The following is a 15,928-nucleotide window of genomic DNA, read 5'->3' as shown; positions in this document are numbered from 1 at the left end:
GCTTCCGCGCTCTGAGAGTCCCTTCTCCCATCTGTGTTTATTGAGCGTTTGCTGTGGCGCTGTCTCCGTCTGACCTATTCAACAGTTACTTGCTCATTTGTTTAGCATCTCGTCATCCCCCACTGGAAGGAGAGCTGCCTCAGGTCAAGAGCCTGTGGTTTCCTTTGCTGCTGGATCCCCAGTGGTTGGCACGTGTTGGGAGTTCAGTGAATAATTACTGATTGAGTGAATGAACTCAGTACGTGCTGGCTCCATAGCCGTGCTCAGTAAATGTTAACCGTTGTCTTTCACTTGCACGGGAAGTGAGTCTGAGCCGGCCTCTCCACCTTTCTTCACTTACAGGACTGTTAAGATGGAGTTTGCAGCCCAGTGAATCTGAGGGCCGGAACGTGACCCCATAAAGGTACCATCCCCTCCCAAAAGCCTGCTCCTGCTCCATCCCGTCTGTGTTGCTGCTCTCAGACTTCACTCCCAGGCAGAACGTTCTGGCGGGCGTGTCAGGGTCACTGGGTTCCACACTTGCCATTCTGGAGGCCATCTTGATCCAAGGGCACTTGGCACCTGGGAAGTTCCACTTACAACTAAGCCACTTAAAACCACCACTGATTTTCAAACTTTTCACTTACATAAGTAACTGGGAAAGTCTTAGTGTATTTGTCAGACTAGGCTAGGCTAGGCTACAGTAACAGCAGTCCCCAGAGCTCAGTCGGTTAATGTGAACACAAGTGTCTCACGAATGCCAAGTCTGGAGCAGCTCTCCAGGGCAGCCATCCCCTGGGCAGTTTTGATCTTGTGGCTCCAATGTCAACACAAGGCCTTCAGGTTTGGCCTGATCAGGGCGTGGCAGTGACCCCTCTAAGCTTAACAAAAATGCTCACCAGCGCTTAGACCTTTGAGAAAATAGAGATGTCCGTTGAAATGTAGTTACCGGGACAACAAATTATTAAGTTACACAGACTTCTTAGAGGCTAAAGGATCCTTGGCAACAGTCTTGGCAATGAGATATCTGATACAACTCCTTTGCGTGAAATCTCAGAAGGGCCGTTTTACGCCACGGTGTGGTCCCTGCTCTTCTGCAGGCCGAGGGAAAGAGGAACTGTTTTCTCGCCTGGCTGAGATTTCGTTCACTAGCTGTTTAGACGGCCTGTGTTTTTCGAGCACTGAGATTCTGTAAGGAACAGAAAGTCCTGAGAGACTCAGAACTTAGGACACGGAAAGAGACAAGGGAAGAAGAGACATGTGAACAAATGGAATATAATAAGTGGGCTGCAGGGCGCGGTGTGTTCATGACAACCACGAACATAAAAGGCTTGCCCTGGGCCGGGCCCTGTTCTCAGCGCTCGATAGGAGTGTATTCATTTAGGCCTCGACAACCGCTCTGTCTGGTAGGTCCTGTTAGAAGCCGCCGTTTACTGCTGGGCAAACTGAGGCACAGCGAGCTTAGGGGGAACGTGCCCAGCATGTAGCCAGTCTGGAATTCAAATCCAGGCAACCTGGGCCCACAGCCTGTGATTTTTAAGGACTCTGCTGTTTTTTGCAATTGCAGCAGACTCACCTTCAGAGTCAAAGGAAAAAGGGGTGAGCAGGCTTAGCGGGACACAAAAAGACAAATCTCACGGGGTCTGGCTTACACGTGGAATCGAAAAAAAAGTCAAATTCGTAATAACAGAGAGTAGAAAAGTGGTTACCAGAGGCTGTGGCGGGGTAAGAGGGAGATAGTGATCAAAGATATAAGCTTTCAGTTATGAGATGAACGAGTTCTGGAGACCTGTTGTGCGGCATGGCGACTGTAGGAAATAATGATATATTGCAAAGAGTAGATCTCAAGTGTTCTCACCAGAAAAAAAAAAAGGTAACCGTGGGAGGTGATGGATATGTTAATTGGTTTGATTATGGTAATCATTTCACAGTGTATATATGTCAAAATATCACTTGGACACCTTAAATACAGTTTTGGTTTTTTTTTTTAAAGATTGGCACCTGAGCTAACAACTGACTGTTGCCAATCTTCTTTTTTTTCTGTTTTTTTTTTCTCCCCAAATCCCCGCAGTACATAGTTGTATATTTTAGTTGTGGATCCTTCTTGTTGTGGCATGTGGGACGCTGCCTCAACATGGCCTGATGAGCCATGCCGTGTCCGTGCCCAGGATCCGAACCGGCGGAACCCTGGGCCACCAAAGCAGAGTGCACGAACTTAACCACTCAGCCATGGGGCCGGCTCTTAAATACAGTTTTTATTTGTCAAAACTAAGTAAAAGTATGGGGCCAGCCGGGTGGCATAGCAGTTAAGTTCGCATGTTCCTCTTCAGTGGCCCAGGGTTCGCAAGTTTTGATCCCAGGCACGGACCTACACACCACTTAGCAAGCCATGCTGTGGCAGGCATCCCACATATAAAGTAGAGGAAGATGGGCACGGATGTTAGCTCAGGGCCAGTCTTCCTCAGCAAAAAGGGGAGGCTTGATGGCAGATGTTAGCTCAGGGCTAATCTTCCTCAAAAAAAAAAAAAACTAAGTAAAAGTAAAAAGGAAAGAGCTTTCTCTCGCAATGTGAACTGAAGTCACAAGCACAAGTTTCTTGTGACTTCTATTTTGATATTCCAGATTAGAATTGGTTCTGTACGCTAAGTCTTAGAATAAAGAACAAATAAAATATATTTTTTCTCATGCTATTTAAAATATAATCATTGGAAGTGCCTGTTGCACTGTCATCCTTGTTGTTTTTCTCTTGTTCACTTGTTAAATAGTTTAATCCTGCTCTTATGGGCCGAATTCTGTTTCGCAAAAATTCCCATGTGGAAACTCTAACCCCAAGTACCTAAGAATGTGACCATTGGGGCCAGCCCGGTGGCATCGTGATCAAGTTCTCGCACTCCACTTTGGTGGCCCAGGGTTTGTGGGTTCAGATCCTGGGCGTGGACCTACACACCGCTCATGAAGCCATGCTGTGGCAGTGTCCCACATACAAAATAGAGGGATATTGGCACAGATGTTAACTCAGCAACTATCTTCCTCAAGCAACAGGAGGAAGATTGGCAACACATGTTAGCTCAAGGCCAGTCTTCCTCACCAAAAAAACAAAGAATGTCACCATATTTGGAGTTAGGACCTTTAAAGAGGTAATTGAGTTAAAATGGGGTCGTTAGGGTGGGCCTGCTATGGTCTGAATGTTTGTGTCCCCCCAAAATGCATATATTGAAACCTAATGCCCAGTGTGCTGGTGTTAGGAGGTAGAGCCTTTGGGAGGTGGTTAGATTGTGAGGGTGGACCCCTCTTGAATGGGATTAGGAATCTTATAAAAGACACCCCAGAGAGCTCACTGGCCCTTTCCACCACGTGAGGACACAGGGAGAGGTTGTCAGTCTACACCATGGGAGAGGGCCTTCACCAGAACTCAGCCATGGTGGCGCCTTGATCTTGGCCTTCCCAGGCTCCAGCACTGTGAGAAAGAAGTTTCTGCTGTTTATAAGCCACCCAGACTGTGACGTTTTGTCATAGCAGCCAAGACAGACTAAGACAGGGCCCTAACCCGGTGTGACTGGTGTCCCTGTAAGAAGAGGGTGGAACACAGACAGAGGGACGACCTTGTGAGGACACAGTGAGGAGGCGAGGAGAGAGGCCTCAGGAGAAACCATTCTGGCTGATACCGTGATCGCAGGCTTCTCCAAAATTGTGAGAAAACAGATTCCTATTGTTGGAGCCCCCCAGTCTATGGTATTTAGTTGCGGCGGCCTGAGCAGATGGATACACCCGCCATAGCCTCATTTGTCATAGGCTCTATGTGTGATTTCAGTTTTGATTTTTTTTTCTTTTTGGGGGGCGGGGGAGGAGGTAAGGAAGACTGGCCCTGAGCTAACATCTGTGCCCATCTTCCTCTACTTTGTATGTGGGACGCCTACCACAGCATGGCTTGGTGAGTGATGTGTAGGTCTGTGCCTGGGATGCAAACCCACAAGCCCCAGGCCGCCAAAGCGGAGCACACACACTTACCCACTATGCCACTGGGCTGCCTCCTGGTTTGTTGGTTTTTTTTAAAGATTGGCACCTGAGCTAACATCTGTTGCCAATCTTCTTTTTTTTCTTCTTCTCCCCAAAGCCCCCCAGTACACAGTTGTATATTTTTAGTTGTGAGTGCCTCTGGCTATGCTATGTGGGACGCTGCCTCAGAATGGCCTGATAAGCCATGTCTGCGCCCAGGATCCAAACCCGCAAAACCCTGGGCACCCGAAGTGGAGCGCATGAACTTAACCTCTCGGCCACGGAGCTGGCCCCTGCCTCCTGGTTTTGATTTGTAGAGGTGCAGTCGTGCACCACATAAGAACGTTTTGGTCAAGAACAGACCGCATATACAATGGTGGTCCCATAAGATTAGTACCATATGGGCTAGACGTGTAGCAGGCTGTACCACAGACCGCATATACAATGGTGGTCCCATAAGATTAGTACCATATGGGCTAGACATGTAGCAGGCTGTACCATCCACGTTTGTGTAGCAAACCTAGCTGCAAGGGACCCTGGGAAGTATATGGATATTTGGTGAGCGTTCACCGTCTCTCCCATCCCCATCGTGTGATTCAAAAATTGAACATCACAAATACCCTTGAAGACCCTCAGCGCTTCTGTGGCTGGAGCAGTTCTCCTCTGTAACTTTCACTGACCTCAAGGAATTATCTTTCATGAGCTCTCTGGTTTCGCTTTGCATCTGTTCTGGTTTGTACCTGCCCTGGGCCGTTAGGGAGAGACAGGTAGCTCCAGGCTGGATGCAATGGGTGAAACACGTTCTAGAAGTATCCACTTCCCGAGACAGTGTGTTCCAGGTGTGATAACTTTTCCCCCTTTTGCAATCTTGTCACCATGGGGAACTTGGATGAGTACTCAGCGGCAGTGGATTAAGTTTTTCTTTCTGCTTCCTGTTCCCTCCCACCACTTCTGTTTTCCAGCATGATCAGCTTCTGTCCAGACTGTGGCAAAAGCATTGAAGCGGCATTCAAATTCTGCCCCTACTGTGGAAAACCTTTGCCCACAGAGCAGCATGAGGCGCCCCAGACCTTTGTCAGACCTCTTGTTTCATCCTTCCGAGGTAACAACCAGGCCTTTGAGCTCCTCCCTGGAGGAGGGGTGAGGTGCGTGCAAGCGTTTGAGAGAATTTACAAAGCGCATTTAATATATTTAAAGAAATAAAAGAAGCAGTTAAAAAAATAATGAAGGAACAAAAGTAAGTTAAAATTGACCAGGCAGATTGAAAAGGAACCAAAGAAAACCTCTAACGATAAAAAAAGTTGGGGCCAGCCCAGTGGCGTAGTGGTTAAGTTTGCGCCCTCTGCTTTGGTGGCCCAGGGTTCATGAGTTTGGATCCTGGGCACAGACCTACACACCGCTCGTCAAGCCATGCTATGGTGGCACCCCATGTACAAAATAGAGGAAGATTGGCACAGATGTTAGCTCAGGGAAAATCTTGCTCACCCCCCAAAAAAATAATAATATCTATCTATCTATCTATCTATCTATCTATCTATCTATATATATCTCATCATGGCAATCAGACACTCACTGGATGGTTTAAGCTGCAGACTAGACATAGCTGAAGGGAGAATAATGAACTGGAAGACAGATCTGAAGAAATTACCTGGAAGAGAGCACAGAGCATCAAGGTGATAGAAGATATAAAAGAGAGGCCTGTAGAGGAAAGAATAACTAAAACAAAGGAACATTTCCTTAGATACTTGGGTGATAGAAAAAGCAGGAATTGGCTGTGAGAGTCCAAAGGAAGAGAGTGCTTGAGTGTGACCTCAGGGTTTCTGGCTTAATGGTTCCTGGAAGGGCCTTTGTGACGCCTGTCTGCGTTCGGTCTTCCTTTCTCCAGGCTCAAGGAGAGAGAGGAACCCCAGTTCGGAAACCTCCCCCAAGAAAGTAAAGTGGTCCGGCTGTGTCACCTCTCCCACGTCATCCCTCTTCTCAGATGGTGACAGCTCTGGGTCTGAAGATACCCTGAGTCCCTGTGAGAGACCCAAAGGTGAGAGTTGGGATCACCCTGGCCTGGCTCCAGATGGGGAGAAAGCGGGCCATCTGACCATGTTTGGGGCTTCCCTCCCCTGCTCAGGCATCACCTGCCTCTGCCTGGACCCTCGTCCCAGCATCCTCCCCGCCTACCCGCCTCCGGGCTCCCCCTCCGGTCCATCTCTACACGGCCAGAGCTGGTCCCACGCCTCCCTGCTCACAGCCCCCTGCGGTTCCCATCGCCCCACAGTCCGAGCTCCTCAGCCAGGCGTCCGAGGCTCTGTGTGGTCTGCTTCCTGTCTTAGCTCTCACCACAGCCCTGTGCACAGAAAACTCCCTTTCTGCAAATACTTCTTAGAGTTTTCAGCTTCTGGTGTTTGCTAAGTCTGCTCTGTCTGCCCGGGACACTCTCCCCTGCCTTCTTTGCCTGGCATGCTGTCAGTTTTCCAACACTCAGGGTCAGGTCTCTGGGAAGCCTTTCCTGGGCGCCAGTGGCTAGATCAAGGCCACCTCGTCTCCCTCCGGAACCTCTCTTTGTCCTCTTCATCCGGGCGCCCACAGTGCCAATGCTGCATCTCCCCCAGGCTCCATGTCTCTTTCTGCCTCACTTGCTGGACTGAGAGTCCTTTGTAGGCAGGGACCAGGTTGACTCATGTGTGTGCCCCGTGCCAGCCTGTGAGCATGGGAGGCCTGAGACCGTGTGCCCATCTCCTTCCCGCCTGGCCCTCAGATCTCAAGTCACAGCCCTCGGCATCTCCTCTGTCCCTTGTCATCCTCCAGGCACCCCTGCCTCTTGCCATTCTGTGCCTTAGGTGGATGGTGGGTGGGAAGAATAGAATAGGTAGTATCTTTTCCTGTGGCCATGTCTGTCTCCCACCTCACTGCCCCATTCTCTTACCAGTCTGGGAGCCCCTCAGGGGCAGGGCCAGAGTCTAACAAATTTCCGGGCCCTCTTCCTACTCAGCACAAGGCCAGGTCCCTGGCAAGATGTTTTTGGTTGAATGCTGGAATGTCTTTTTTGCCCTCTGGCAAACTTCTACTCACCCAACAAGACCCAATTCAAATATCCCCTCCTCCAGAAAGCCTCCCCTGATTTCTCTAGGCACAGTCAGTCTCTTTCTCTTATACCTCTGTACTGCCTTATCTGCCTTATCTCTACTGCGTTCTGACTGGCTGTGTCCAGGTCAGACTCCCCACCAAATTTAGGGCTCCTCAAATTTGAGGGAAAGCCCCAAGTCTGACTCATCTGTGATTCCCCAGCTTTGTCACACAAGGACCTGACCCATTCAAGGTCCCAAGAAGTGTTTGTTGAATGACTAATGAATAAACAGTGTGATGAGTGTTATCTCATTACCCATCCAACTCTTCTCTCCCGGATGCCACTTTTTCTTTATTCTGACCATCCCCCAGGGTCCCGGAGCAAACCCCCAACCCCCAAAAGCAGCCCGCAGACAACCAAGCGAAGCCCTCAGACACTGAAGCGGAGCCGAGTGACCATCTCGCTTGAGGCCCTGCCCACGGGGACGGTGCTGACGGACAAGAATGGGCGGCACTGGAAGCTGGGATCCCTGCAAACCAGGAATGACCAGGGCATCCTCTATGAAGGTACACTCTGTCCACAGGCAGGCAGGTGCTGTGCCGAGCCAGGCCATCTTGGAGCCAGGGCAAGGGGCGGGGACCCCCTTTCTGAGAATGGAAATGGCAGTCATATCCCAGCTGCTACCTGCCTCTCAGCATCTTACTCGTAGACTTGGGACTGCAAACCTACTCACCTGCAGGGACTGGGCAGGTAGAGTAAATGAGGGGGTAAGGCAGTTGAGAGTGGTGGGGACTGTGGCTAACTGGAGAGCATGTGCCCTGGGTAAAGCGAGCGCTCTTGTTCAGCTCCCCCTGCTGTTGGCATGTGGGAGTGCAGGCCCAGTGTGGCCGAATGGTAAGGACCATGATGATCGTTCTGTCTGCCCTGCGGAGATAGGATGGATGCTCACCCCAAAACATTTGGTTTGAATGTTGAGACGGATGATATTGCACCTCGAGAAATGGAGTCAGATACCTTGTTACAAGGAAGAAGATAATAACTGTGCTGGAAGTGTGTGTGTTAATCAGCTTCAAATTTCCTGAGTGCTTCCTCAAGGTCAGGCCCTGTTCTAAGTGCTCTGTGTAAATTTGTAGGGATTTTTGCAATGTTTTAATTGCAAATTGAGATAAAATTAATGTAACACAAAATTCACTGTTTTAAAGTCTACAGTTCAGTGGGTTTTAGCTTATTCACGATAATGCTGTGCAGCCCTCGCTGCTATCTAATTCCATAACATTTCCATCCCCCCAGATGGAAACCCTGTACCCATTAGCAGTCACTCTCATTCCGCCCCCCTCCCCCCCCACCTCCCCGCCCCCCCTCGTCCGCCCCAGGCAACCACTAATTACTTTCTGTCTCCGTGGATTTGCCTGTTCTGGACATTTCACATAAACAGAGGGATACAGTCTGTGGACTTTTGCGTCTGGCTTCTTTCCTTGGCATGAGGTTTGCAAGGTCCATCCCCATCATACCGCATGTCAGAACTTCATTCCTTTTCACGGCTGAATAGTGTTCCAGGGTGTGTGTGTATCACGTTTGGTTCATCCGTTTATGAGTTGGTGGGCGTTTGGGCCATTTCCACTTCTGGCTGTGGTGAATAATGCTGCTGTGAACACCCGTGTGTGAGTTTTTACCTGGATGTGTGTTTGCTTTGTCCTTAACTCAGATAGTTCTCGTGACAGCCCTGTGACGGCAGCACTGTCATTATCCCCATTTTGTAGATGAGGAAAGTGAATCCCAGAGATGTTAGTAACTAGCCAGAGGTCTGGCTCCAGAGATCCTCCAAGTTTTCAGAAAAAGCCAGAAATCTGGATTTTGGTAGGAAATCTTGGATTTGGAAGTGCTGGCCAGCCAGATGCAGAGGAGACCAGTGTTGGGCCTCAGGCCCCCGGGTGGCCATCTCTGCCTTAGAGCCTGAGGAGGAGAGCTGGGCAGCCTGCCTTGGAGACAGACCCAGGGCCGAGTCGGGACTTGGCTCCAGCCCTGAGTGAGCCTGGCAAGCAGTTCTGCCTCAGTGTCCCTGCTGGAGAAGTGAGGGATTGTGCCCCGCCTGCCTCCTGGGGCTCTCGGTCCCAAATGATGAGGGGAGGGAGGCAAAGAGCTTGGAAAGAAGAAGATCTAAAGGGTTCTTCTGAGGCAGGGGTGGGTAGCGTGAATAATGGCGGGACAGAGGGCAGGGAGGAAGGAGAGAGGGAGAGGTGGGGGAGAGAGGAGAGCGTGAAGGAACACTAGGGAGCGCCCACTCTGTGCCAGGCGCTGTTCCAGGCTCACTATGTATTAACCCACCTACTGTTCCCAGCCACGTTTTGAGGGAGGCGCTCATGTTACCCCATCGCACAACTGGGGCACAGAGAGGGGAAGCCACTTGCCCAAGGTCACACAGCCTGGAAGTGGCAGAGCTGGGATTTGAACCCGGGTGGTCTGGTTTCTCAATCATTACACCACGAGAGAGAGAGAAAACGAGAGAGAGGGAGGGGGAGAGAAAAGGAAGGAATCAGGGTGAGAAGGAATGAGATGAAGGAGGAGAAAGGGAAAGGGGCAAAACCAACAGCCAGAAAGAGGTTGGGGGGAGAGAAGGGTGGGGAGAGACCAAGAAGGCAGGGAAGGAAGGGGAGAAAGGAGACAGACAGAGCAGGAACCATCTGGAAAAAGAAACCACACAGGGCCTCACACCAGAAAGTGACAATGGGAGCGCAGGAAGGACACACTCTGGGTGGAATGGCTGTACTTTTGGTGTCTCAGGAAAAACGACAAACCCCTCCCAGTGCCGGCTGCCAGCACCATTCATTCCTCAGCAGACACCTGCCAGTGCTTGGCGCGGGACACCGTGGGGGAGGGGAGCTGCATCTGGGTGCCCCTCAGGGCGCCATCGCCCAGGGCACAGCACCCTTCCCTCCCGCCAGCTTGCCCCAGTCAAGACGTGGTGGAGTTTGTCTTGTCATTTAAAACGGTAACAGTAAGACAACAGCAGCGACCAAAACTGTGGTTTTGATGACAGCGGCTGACAGTTTTGGCCCGCTCTGTGCCCGCCCTAAGGTCTCGCCGTCTGTTAGCTCATGTTACTCCCGTAACAGCCCTCAGAGTTGGCACTCTCTTTTCCTTTGGCAAATACTGAATTACGGTGCCGTCCTGGTCTCCCTGGAGCAGTCTGGGAGAGCCACACGGGTCCAGGCAGCTGCTCGCCCTGCTGTGCTTGGAGAGTCGCATGTGAGCAGCAGCTCAGGTTCAAGTCCAGGCCCGCCCTCCGGGTCTGTGCCCTTGGGGGTTGAGGTTTGGGGCTTGTATTAGTTTCCTGCGGCTGCTGTAACAATTGACCACAAACTTAGTGGCTTAAGGCAGCACACATATATTCGCTCCCAGTTGTGAAGGTCAGAAATCCAAAATCAGTCTCTCGGGGCTAAAGTTAAGGCATCAGCGGGGCTGGTTCCTTCTCGAGGCTCCAGCGCAGAATCTGTTTCCTCACCTTCTCCAGCTTCTAGAGCCACCCACATCGCTTGGCTCGTGGTCCTCCCCCCCCCGGTCCTCCCGCTTCAGAGCTTCAGAGCTCGTCACCCCGGTCTCTGCTTCCATCATCGCATCGGCTCCTCCTCTGTAGCCCACCCTCCCTCTGCGTCTCCCTTCGTAAGGACTCTTGTGATTACCTTACTGAGCAAGGGCTCGATCTGCTCGCCACAAGGTGAAAGACCGAGCAGGCGGTGATAAGGAACTTTGTTAAGCGATGAGCTAGCTGATCGGGAGATGGCGGATTGTCGTCTGGGAAAAACCCATCTTAAAGGGGAACGGATTGGAAACGACTTATATAAGGCAGACGGGTTGGGGAGGGCTCAGGAGTGTCAGGTGGTGGGTGACTGCAGAACACTGGGTGCCTTCCTATAGACAAAAAAGTTTGGATGTGCTGGATGTGACATTCCTGAGGAATCTAAGAAAACACCAGTTACTTCTTTGTCTGAGACAGAAAGAGCTGTTTCAGAGGATTATGTTCAGAGGGTATAAATTTTCTACTAACAAGTTGTCCTTCCTGCTGGTTATTGATTGGCGTGCCTACATGCAGTTCTGAGTGTTTTTCCAAAGCGCGTTGTGAAAATAAGACGGGGAGGGGGAGCACGTGCAAATTCGGGGGGCGGGGCTTCTGTCTGTTGCACGTGGCAGGTCTTGAGTCTGTGACGTCTGAACTTTACAGCTTCTAGGGGCTCCTGCGTGAAGCTTCGTCAGGCAGAGGACTGTCAGTGAGCTCCCCTCTCATCAGCGGTCCCCCTGCTGGTCTGCAAAGCAAGTTCAGAAACTTTATTTACTTTCTTTCCCACGTGAGCCTTGTGGGTACCAAACACAGTCTCACCCCAATGCGGGGAAATTTTAACTCCTTCATCCTCAGTTTCAGTGACCCTAGGGCCCCCTGGGTGACCCAGGACAATCCCCGCATCTCAGGATCCTTAATTTAATCCCATCCACAAAGACTCCCCCCATTGGTTCTCTCCACCTGCGGGCCCTTAACGCCCCCGGCCCATCTCCCCACAGCAGCCCCCAAGCCTCTCCTCTTTCCTCAGTTTCCACTGCTCTGGGAGGATGGTCGCCTCCCCTTTTGAGGGGTCCCCCACGGATCCCCTGGAGCTCGTTTTATGTACGGGACTCCCACCCTCATCTATGGGGGATACGTTCCAAGACTCCCAGTGGGTGCCTGAACCCACGGGTAGTACGGAATTCTATACATACTGGTTTTTCCCATAGGTACGTACATAGCTACAATAAAGTTTAATTTAGAGGCTGGCCCAGTGGCACAGCGGTTAAGTTCACATGTTCCGCTTCAGTGGCCTGGGGTTCCCCAGTTCGGATCCCGAGTGCGGACATGGCACCACTTGGCCCGCCATGCTGTGCCAGGCGTCCCATGTATAAAGTAGAGGAAGATGGGCACGGATGTTAGCTCAGGGCCAGTCTTCCTCAGCAAAAAGAGGAGGATTGGCAGCAGATGTTAGCTCAGGGCTGATCTTCCTCAAAAAAAATAAAGGAAGCGGCGGGGCACAGGGAGAAATAGAGCCTCGGTGCTGCCCTGGGACACCTCAGCTGGCCGCATGGGGCTCGAAGCAGGAGCGGTCCTGCAGCATCCTTCCATGTTGGGCCAGCACGGCCGGGCCTTTATATCCCCCTCCATCAGCCGTTGGACATGGGCTGCCCCCAGACGTGCAGCGGAGGGGCTCCCTGGCCGGCCGAAGGCTGCCTGTGAGCCACTCGCCCAGCGGGGCAGGGCGGGGCCAGGGCAGCGAGTCCTTCCTCAAAGGGGATCTGCATCCACCACTTAACGCATGTCTGTAAATAAACGCTAGCACGTACCCAAATTCCAGAGTCCCAAAGAAAGCGGGTGCTCAGCATAACAGGTTGGGCACAGGGGTGCCCTCTTACTGGTCAGGGAATGCTGGAACCCTCCAGAAATCCAGATCCGCAGACGTCAGCCGAGGGCCAGCCCTGCAAGCAGGCCCCTCGAAGGACAGCAGGCTCGGGCCTGCCGTGTTAATGACCCTTCTTGCACAGCTGCATGTAAACAGCGAGAGAAAAAACCTGTTGGAAAAAGGAAGGAGCAGGTCTTTTCAGCCAGAATGCACTCGGCCATGTGGGAACCAGGGAACCGGAACTGAGCTCGTTCCTGGGCGGTCTGGGGACAGAGACTCAGCTTCCCAGATGGTCACCTCGCTCGTTTTGTCCGTCCACAGCGGAGCCCGTCTCCACCTTCGCCCGCGAGTCAAGTTCCCAGAAGCAAAGGTTCTCCCTTAAACTGGTGAGTGGCTGGGGGTGCAGCGGGGGCTGGGGCTTTGGCATATGCGTCCTCAACCTCCAAGCTCCTCCATGGCTGGGATGGGTGGGGGAGCATGGCCTTGGCCTGCAAGGAGCAGGGGGACCTTGGGCGGGGCAGGTGTCCCTTTGGCCTCAGGTTCTTTGTCACGTGGGGGTCCCTCAGAAGCTACAGTCGACCCACCCCCAGGCCCCGGCTCGGGTGCTCTCTGGCTGTGCCATCTGGGCACGCGCCTCTCTCAGGGCTGTTCCCTCATCCATGAGGTGGAGCCAGCAATACTTGCCCGCTGCCTCCAGCCTCACAGTCTGTCTTTATGGAGCGCCTACTGTGTATTACCGTGCTGCTGTCGGGATCCAGCAGAGAGCCAGTCAGACGGGAGGAGTCAGTGAAATCACGCATGACCTTCACATACAGGAAACACGCACTCGAGGGGGCCAAAAGGCACAAATAAACCGGGAAAGGGAGAGCAACCAGGCGGGCGAGTCGCATCCTCCAGCACAGAGGACGTGCATCGTCCAGAGCATCGTCCTGTTCAGGAGCCTCCTCGCCAGCCCTGAGTGCTGGGATTAGGGGTGACTTTTGTTTTCTTCCTTTCATTTACTCAGATTTTCTCAGGCCCTGGGAAAGGGGGACAGCTGGGCTGGTGCCCTCCCTCGGCCCCGCATGGAGGCTGTGTGAGTGGTTCCGAGAGAGGGCTCCGGAGCCAGGCTCACCAATGAGTGACAGCACCTGCTTTTGGGAGCCTGTTCTCTGCCCGCTCCTGGGCTAAGAGTTTCACAGGCAGGCCTGTGGGGTGGTTACTGTGTTCCCCGTTTAACAGATGAGGAAACAGGGACTCGGTCACTTGCCCAGCGGCACCCAGCGTGCAAGTTGCTTTGTAGAAAGAATGAATGAATGGCAGAGCTGGGAGTTGAGACTAGCTCTCTTTGACCCTGTTTTTAAGAACCCAGCTGTAGGGGCCGGCCTGGTGGTGTAGTGGTTAAGTGTGTGCACTCTGCTTCAGCAGCCTGGGGTTTACAGGTTCAGATCCTGGGTGCGGACCTACACACCATTCATCAGGCCGTGCTGTGGCGGTGTCCCACATATAAAGTAGAGGAGGACTGGCACAGTTAGCTCAGGGCCACTCTTCCCCAAGCGAAAAAGGGGAAGATTGGCAACAGGTCTTAGCTCAGGGCCAGTCTTTCTAACAAACAAACAAAAAACCCAGCTGTACTAGTTTTATTTAATTAAAATATTTGGTTTGACTGCCAGAAAAAAACACCCAATATTAATAATACTTTAAGCAAAAATACTATCTTATTGCTCTTTCACTTAAAAGTCTGGGGCACTGGTCCAGGACTGATACGATGGTTCCAAAAACAAGGGGCCCACTTTCCTTCTCCCTTGTTGCTCCAGCATCCTCAACCCATAACCTCCATCTCTTGGGCTGAGATGGCTGCTCCAGCTCCCACCATCTCATCTGCATTCTAGCCAACTGGAATGTGAGGAGAGGAAGAGGATAGCCTGCCCCAGCCCTTCAGGAGTGTAACTTGTAACTTGAAAGTTGCCCATATCTCTTCTATTCATGTCCTCATTGGCTAGAACTTGGTCATGTGGTCCTTCCTCACTGCAGGGGAAGCTGGGAAATGTAGTTTTTAGCTGAAGGCCATGTGTCTAGGGAGAACTTGTGGGTCCTATCATAAAAGAAAGAAAAGGAACCTGGGCAATGGGAGATAACTCGAAGTCTCTGACGCGTGTTTGTGGGCCGCCCCCTGGGGAATTTGGTTCTGATGTGCGGGACTTGACGGGGAACCTGGGTTGTTGCTGGCGTTACCCTGGGGTGATACGTGGCCAGTAATGACCTGGGAGCCCTTGTCTACGAGGTCCCAGTGTGACAACCTCCTCCCCCTCCTGTCCTCCACTAGGATGCCAAGGACGGGCGCTTGTTCAATGAGCAGAACTTCTTCCAGCGGGCCGCCAAGCCTTTGCAAGGTATTCCACTGGCAAGCGGGAAGGGGGAGAGAGCCGGGGGTACCAGCCTGGTCCAAAGAACTCGCTTCTCCCTGAAGGCGTGGGAAGGGATTAAATTAAAGGCCCAGATTTGCTCCCATCACCTCTCGGGCCTCAGGCCTCAGGGGACGGACAGCATGGGTTGAAGCCAGCTCATACCTGCTCTTGAGAGCCGAGTAGTAAATATTCAGAAATACCACGAGGCAGTTGTCAAACATAGCCATTATAAAAAATGAATTATTTCAACTTATAACCAAACAAATTATATTAAGAACAAGGATAATAGATACTCAAAACCATCGCTTCTTAATTTTTTGTCCGCATTTTCTGTTATCTGCACTCGAGGTGGTTTACGCTCATTGTGTCTGTTTGGTGAAAATACTGTATACTGGCATGGTGCCACATCTCTTCCCAACTCCGCATTCCCTCATCTCACACTGGTAGCTTGAAATTGCCATCGTGGGAGGTACTCACACCACAGAAATCAGCAAATACTACAAATCAGGGCCGTTTTCCCCTGGGCAGCAAGTCATTAAACTTTATCAGCACACCGCTGGGTCTGTGCCGCCCGGCTGAGACCCTGGGAGATGGACAGACATCTAGCGACACCACCTCAGACATTTGCTGATCTTATTAGCTATACGCGTGAATTCAGAAGCCATTGTGTTGTTCTCTCTTCCACTCACTCTGGATTTGTCTGTGCTTTCTCCCACGTTCCCCACCCCACCCCCCCACCCCCCCGTCACCTGCAGACGTAAAGTGCACACATTCAGGGGTCAGCCACGCCCACGCCATCACCACCCCCCTCACTGTCACCCACCCACAGAGATGGCGTCTCCGGCCAGAGACTCGGTCTGGCCTGGGCTGGGGCGCGCCCTGCTTCTGGTCTGGGCACGGGGTGCTGTCCCCTGCGGGCTGGGACCGGGTGGGCTCTAACGCCTCAGGCCCCTCCCTCTGCAGTGAACAAGTGGAAGAAGCTGTACTCGGCGCCCCTGCTGGCCGTCCCCACCTGTGTCGGGTTTGGCGTGCACCAGGACAAATACAGGTGAGTCCCCTCCCTTGCGGCCTCCCCCCCACCGCCGGCC

The 15,928-nt window shown here is 52.2% G+C and overlaps 1 protein-coding gene across 6 annotated transcripts in view; it reads left to right on the top strand.

The window, feature by feature from the left end:
- VRK3 (VRK serine/threonine kinase 3) overlaps positions 1-15,928 on the top strand; it is a 32,056-nt gene that overhangs the window by 1,127 nt on the left and 15,001 nt on the right. For all 6 annotated transcript variants that reach the window (XM_001493510.5, XM_005596420.4, XM_005596419.4 and 3 more), the window contains exons 2-8: positions 343-403; positions 4,938-5,077; positions 5,861-6,010; positions 7,405-7,599; positions 12,775-12,839; positions 14,759-14,825; positions 15,804-15,888. In XM_001493510.5, coding sequence (XP_001493560.1) covers positions 4,939-5,077; positions 5,861-6,010; positions 7,405-7,599; positions 12,775-12,839; positions 14,759-14,825; positions 15,804-15,888 — 701 coding nt within the window. In that variant the 5' untranslated portion in view covers positions 343-403; position 4,938. The remainder of the gene's footprint in view (positions 1-342; positions 404-4,937; positions 5,078-5,860; positions 6,011-7,404; positions 7,600-12,774; positions 12,840-14,758; positions 14,826-15,803; positions 15,889-15,928) is intronic.

The sequence above is a fragment of the Equus caballus genome, chromosome 10 (assembly GCF_041296265.1).
Source record: "Equus caballus isolate H_3958 breed thoroughbred chromosome 10, TB-T2T, whole genome shotgun sequence".
NCBI classification, from domain to species: Eukaryota; Metazoa; Chordata; class Mammalia; order Perissodactyla; family Equidae; genus Equus; species Equus caballus.
Note: the sequence above shows the minus strand (reverse complement) of the source record. Positions and strands in the feature narration are given on the sequence as shown.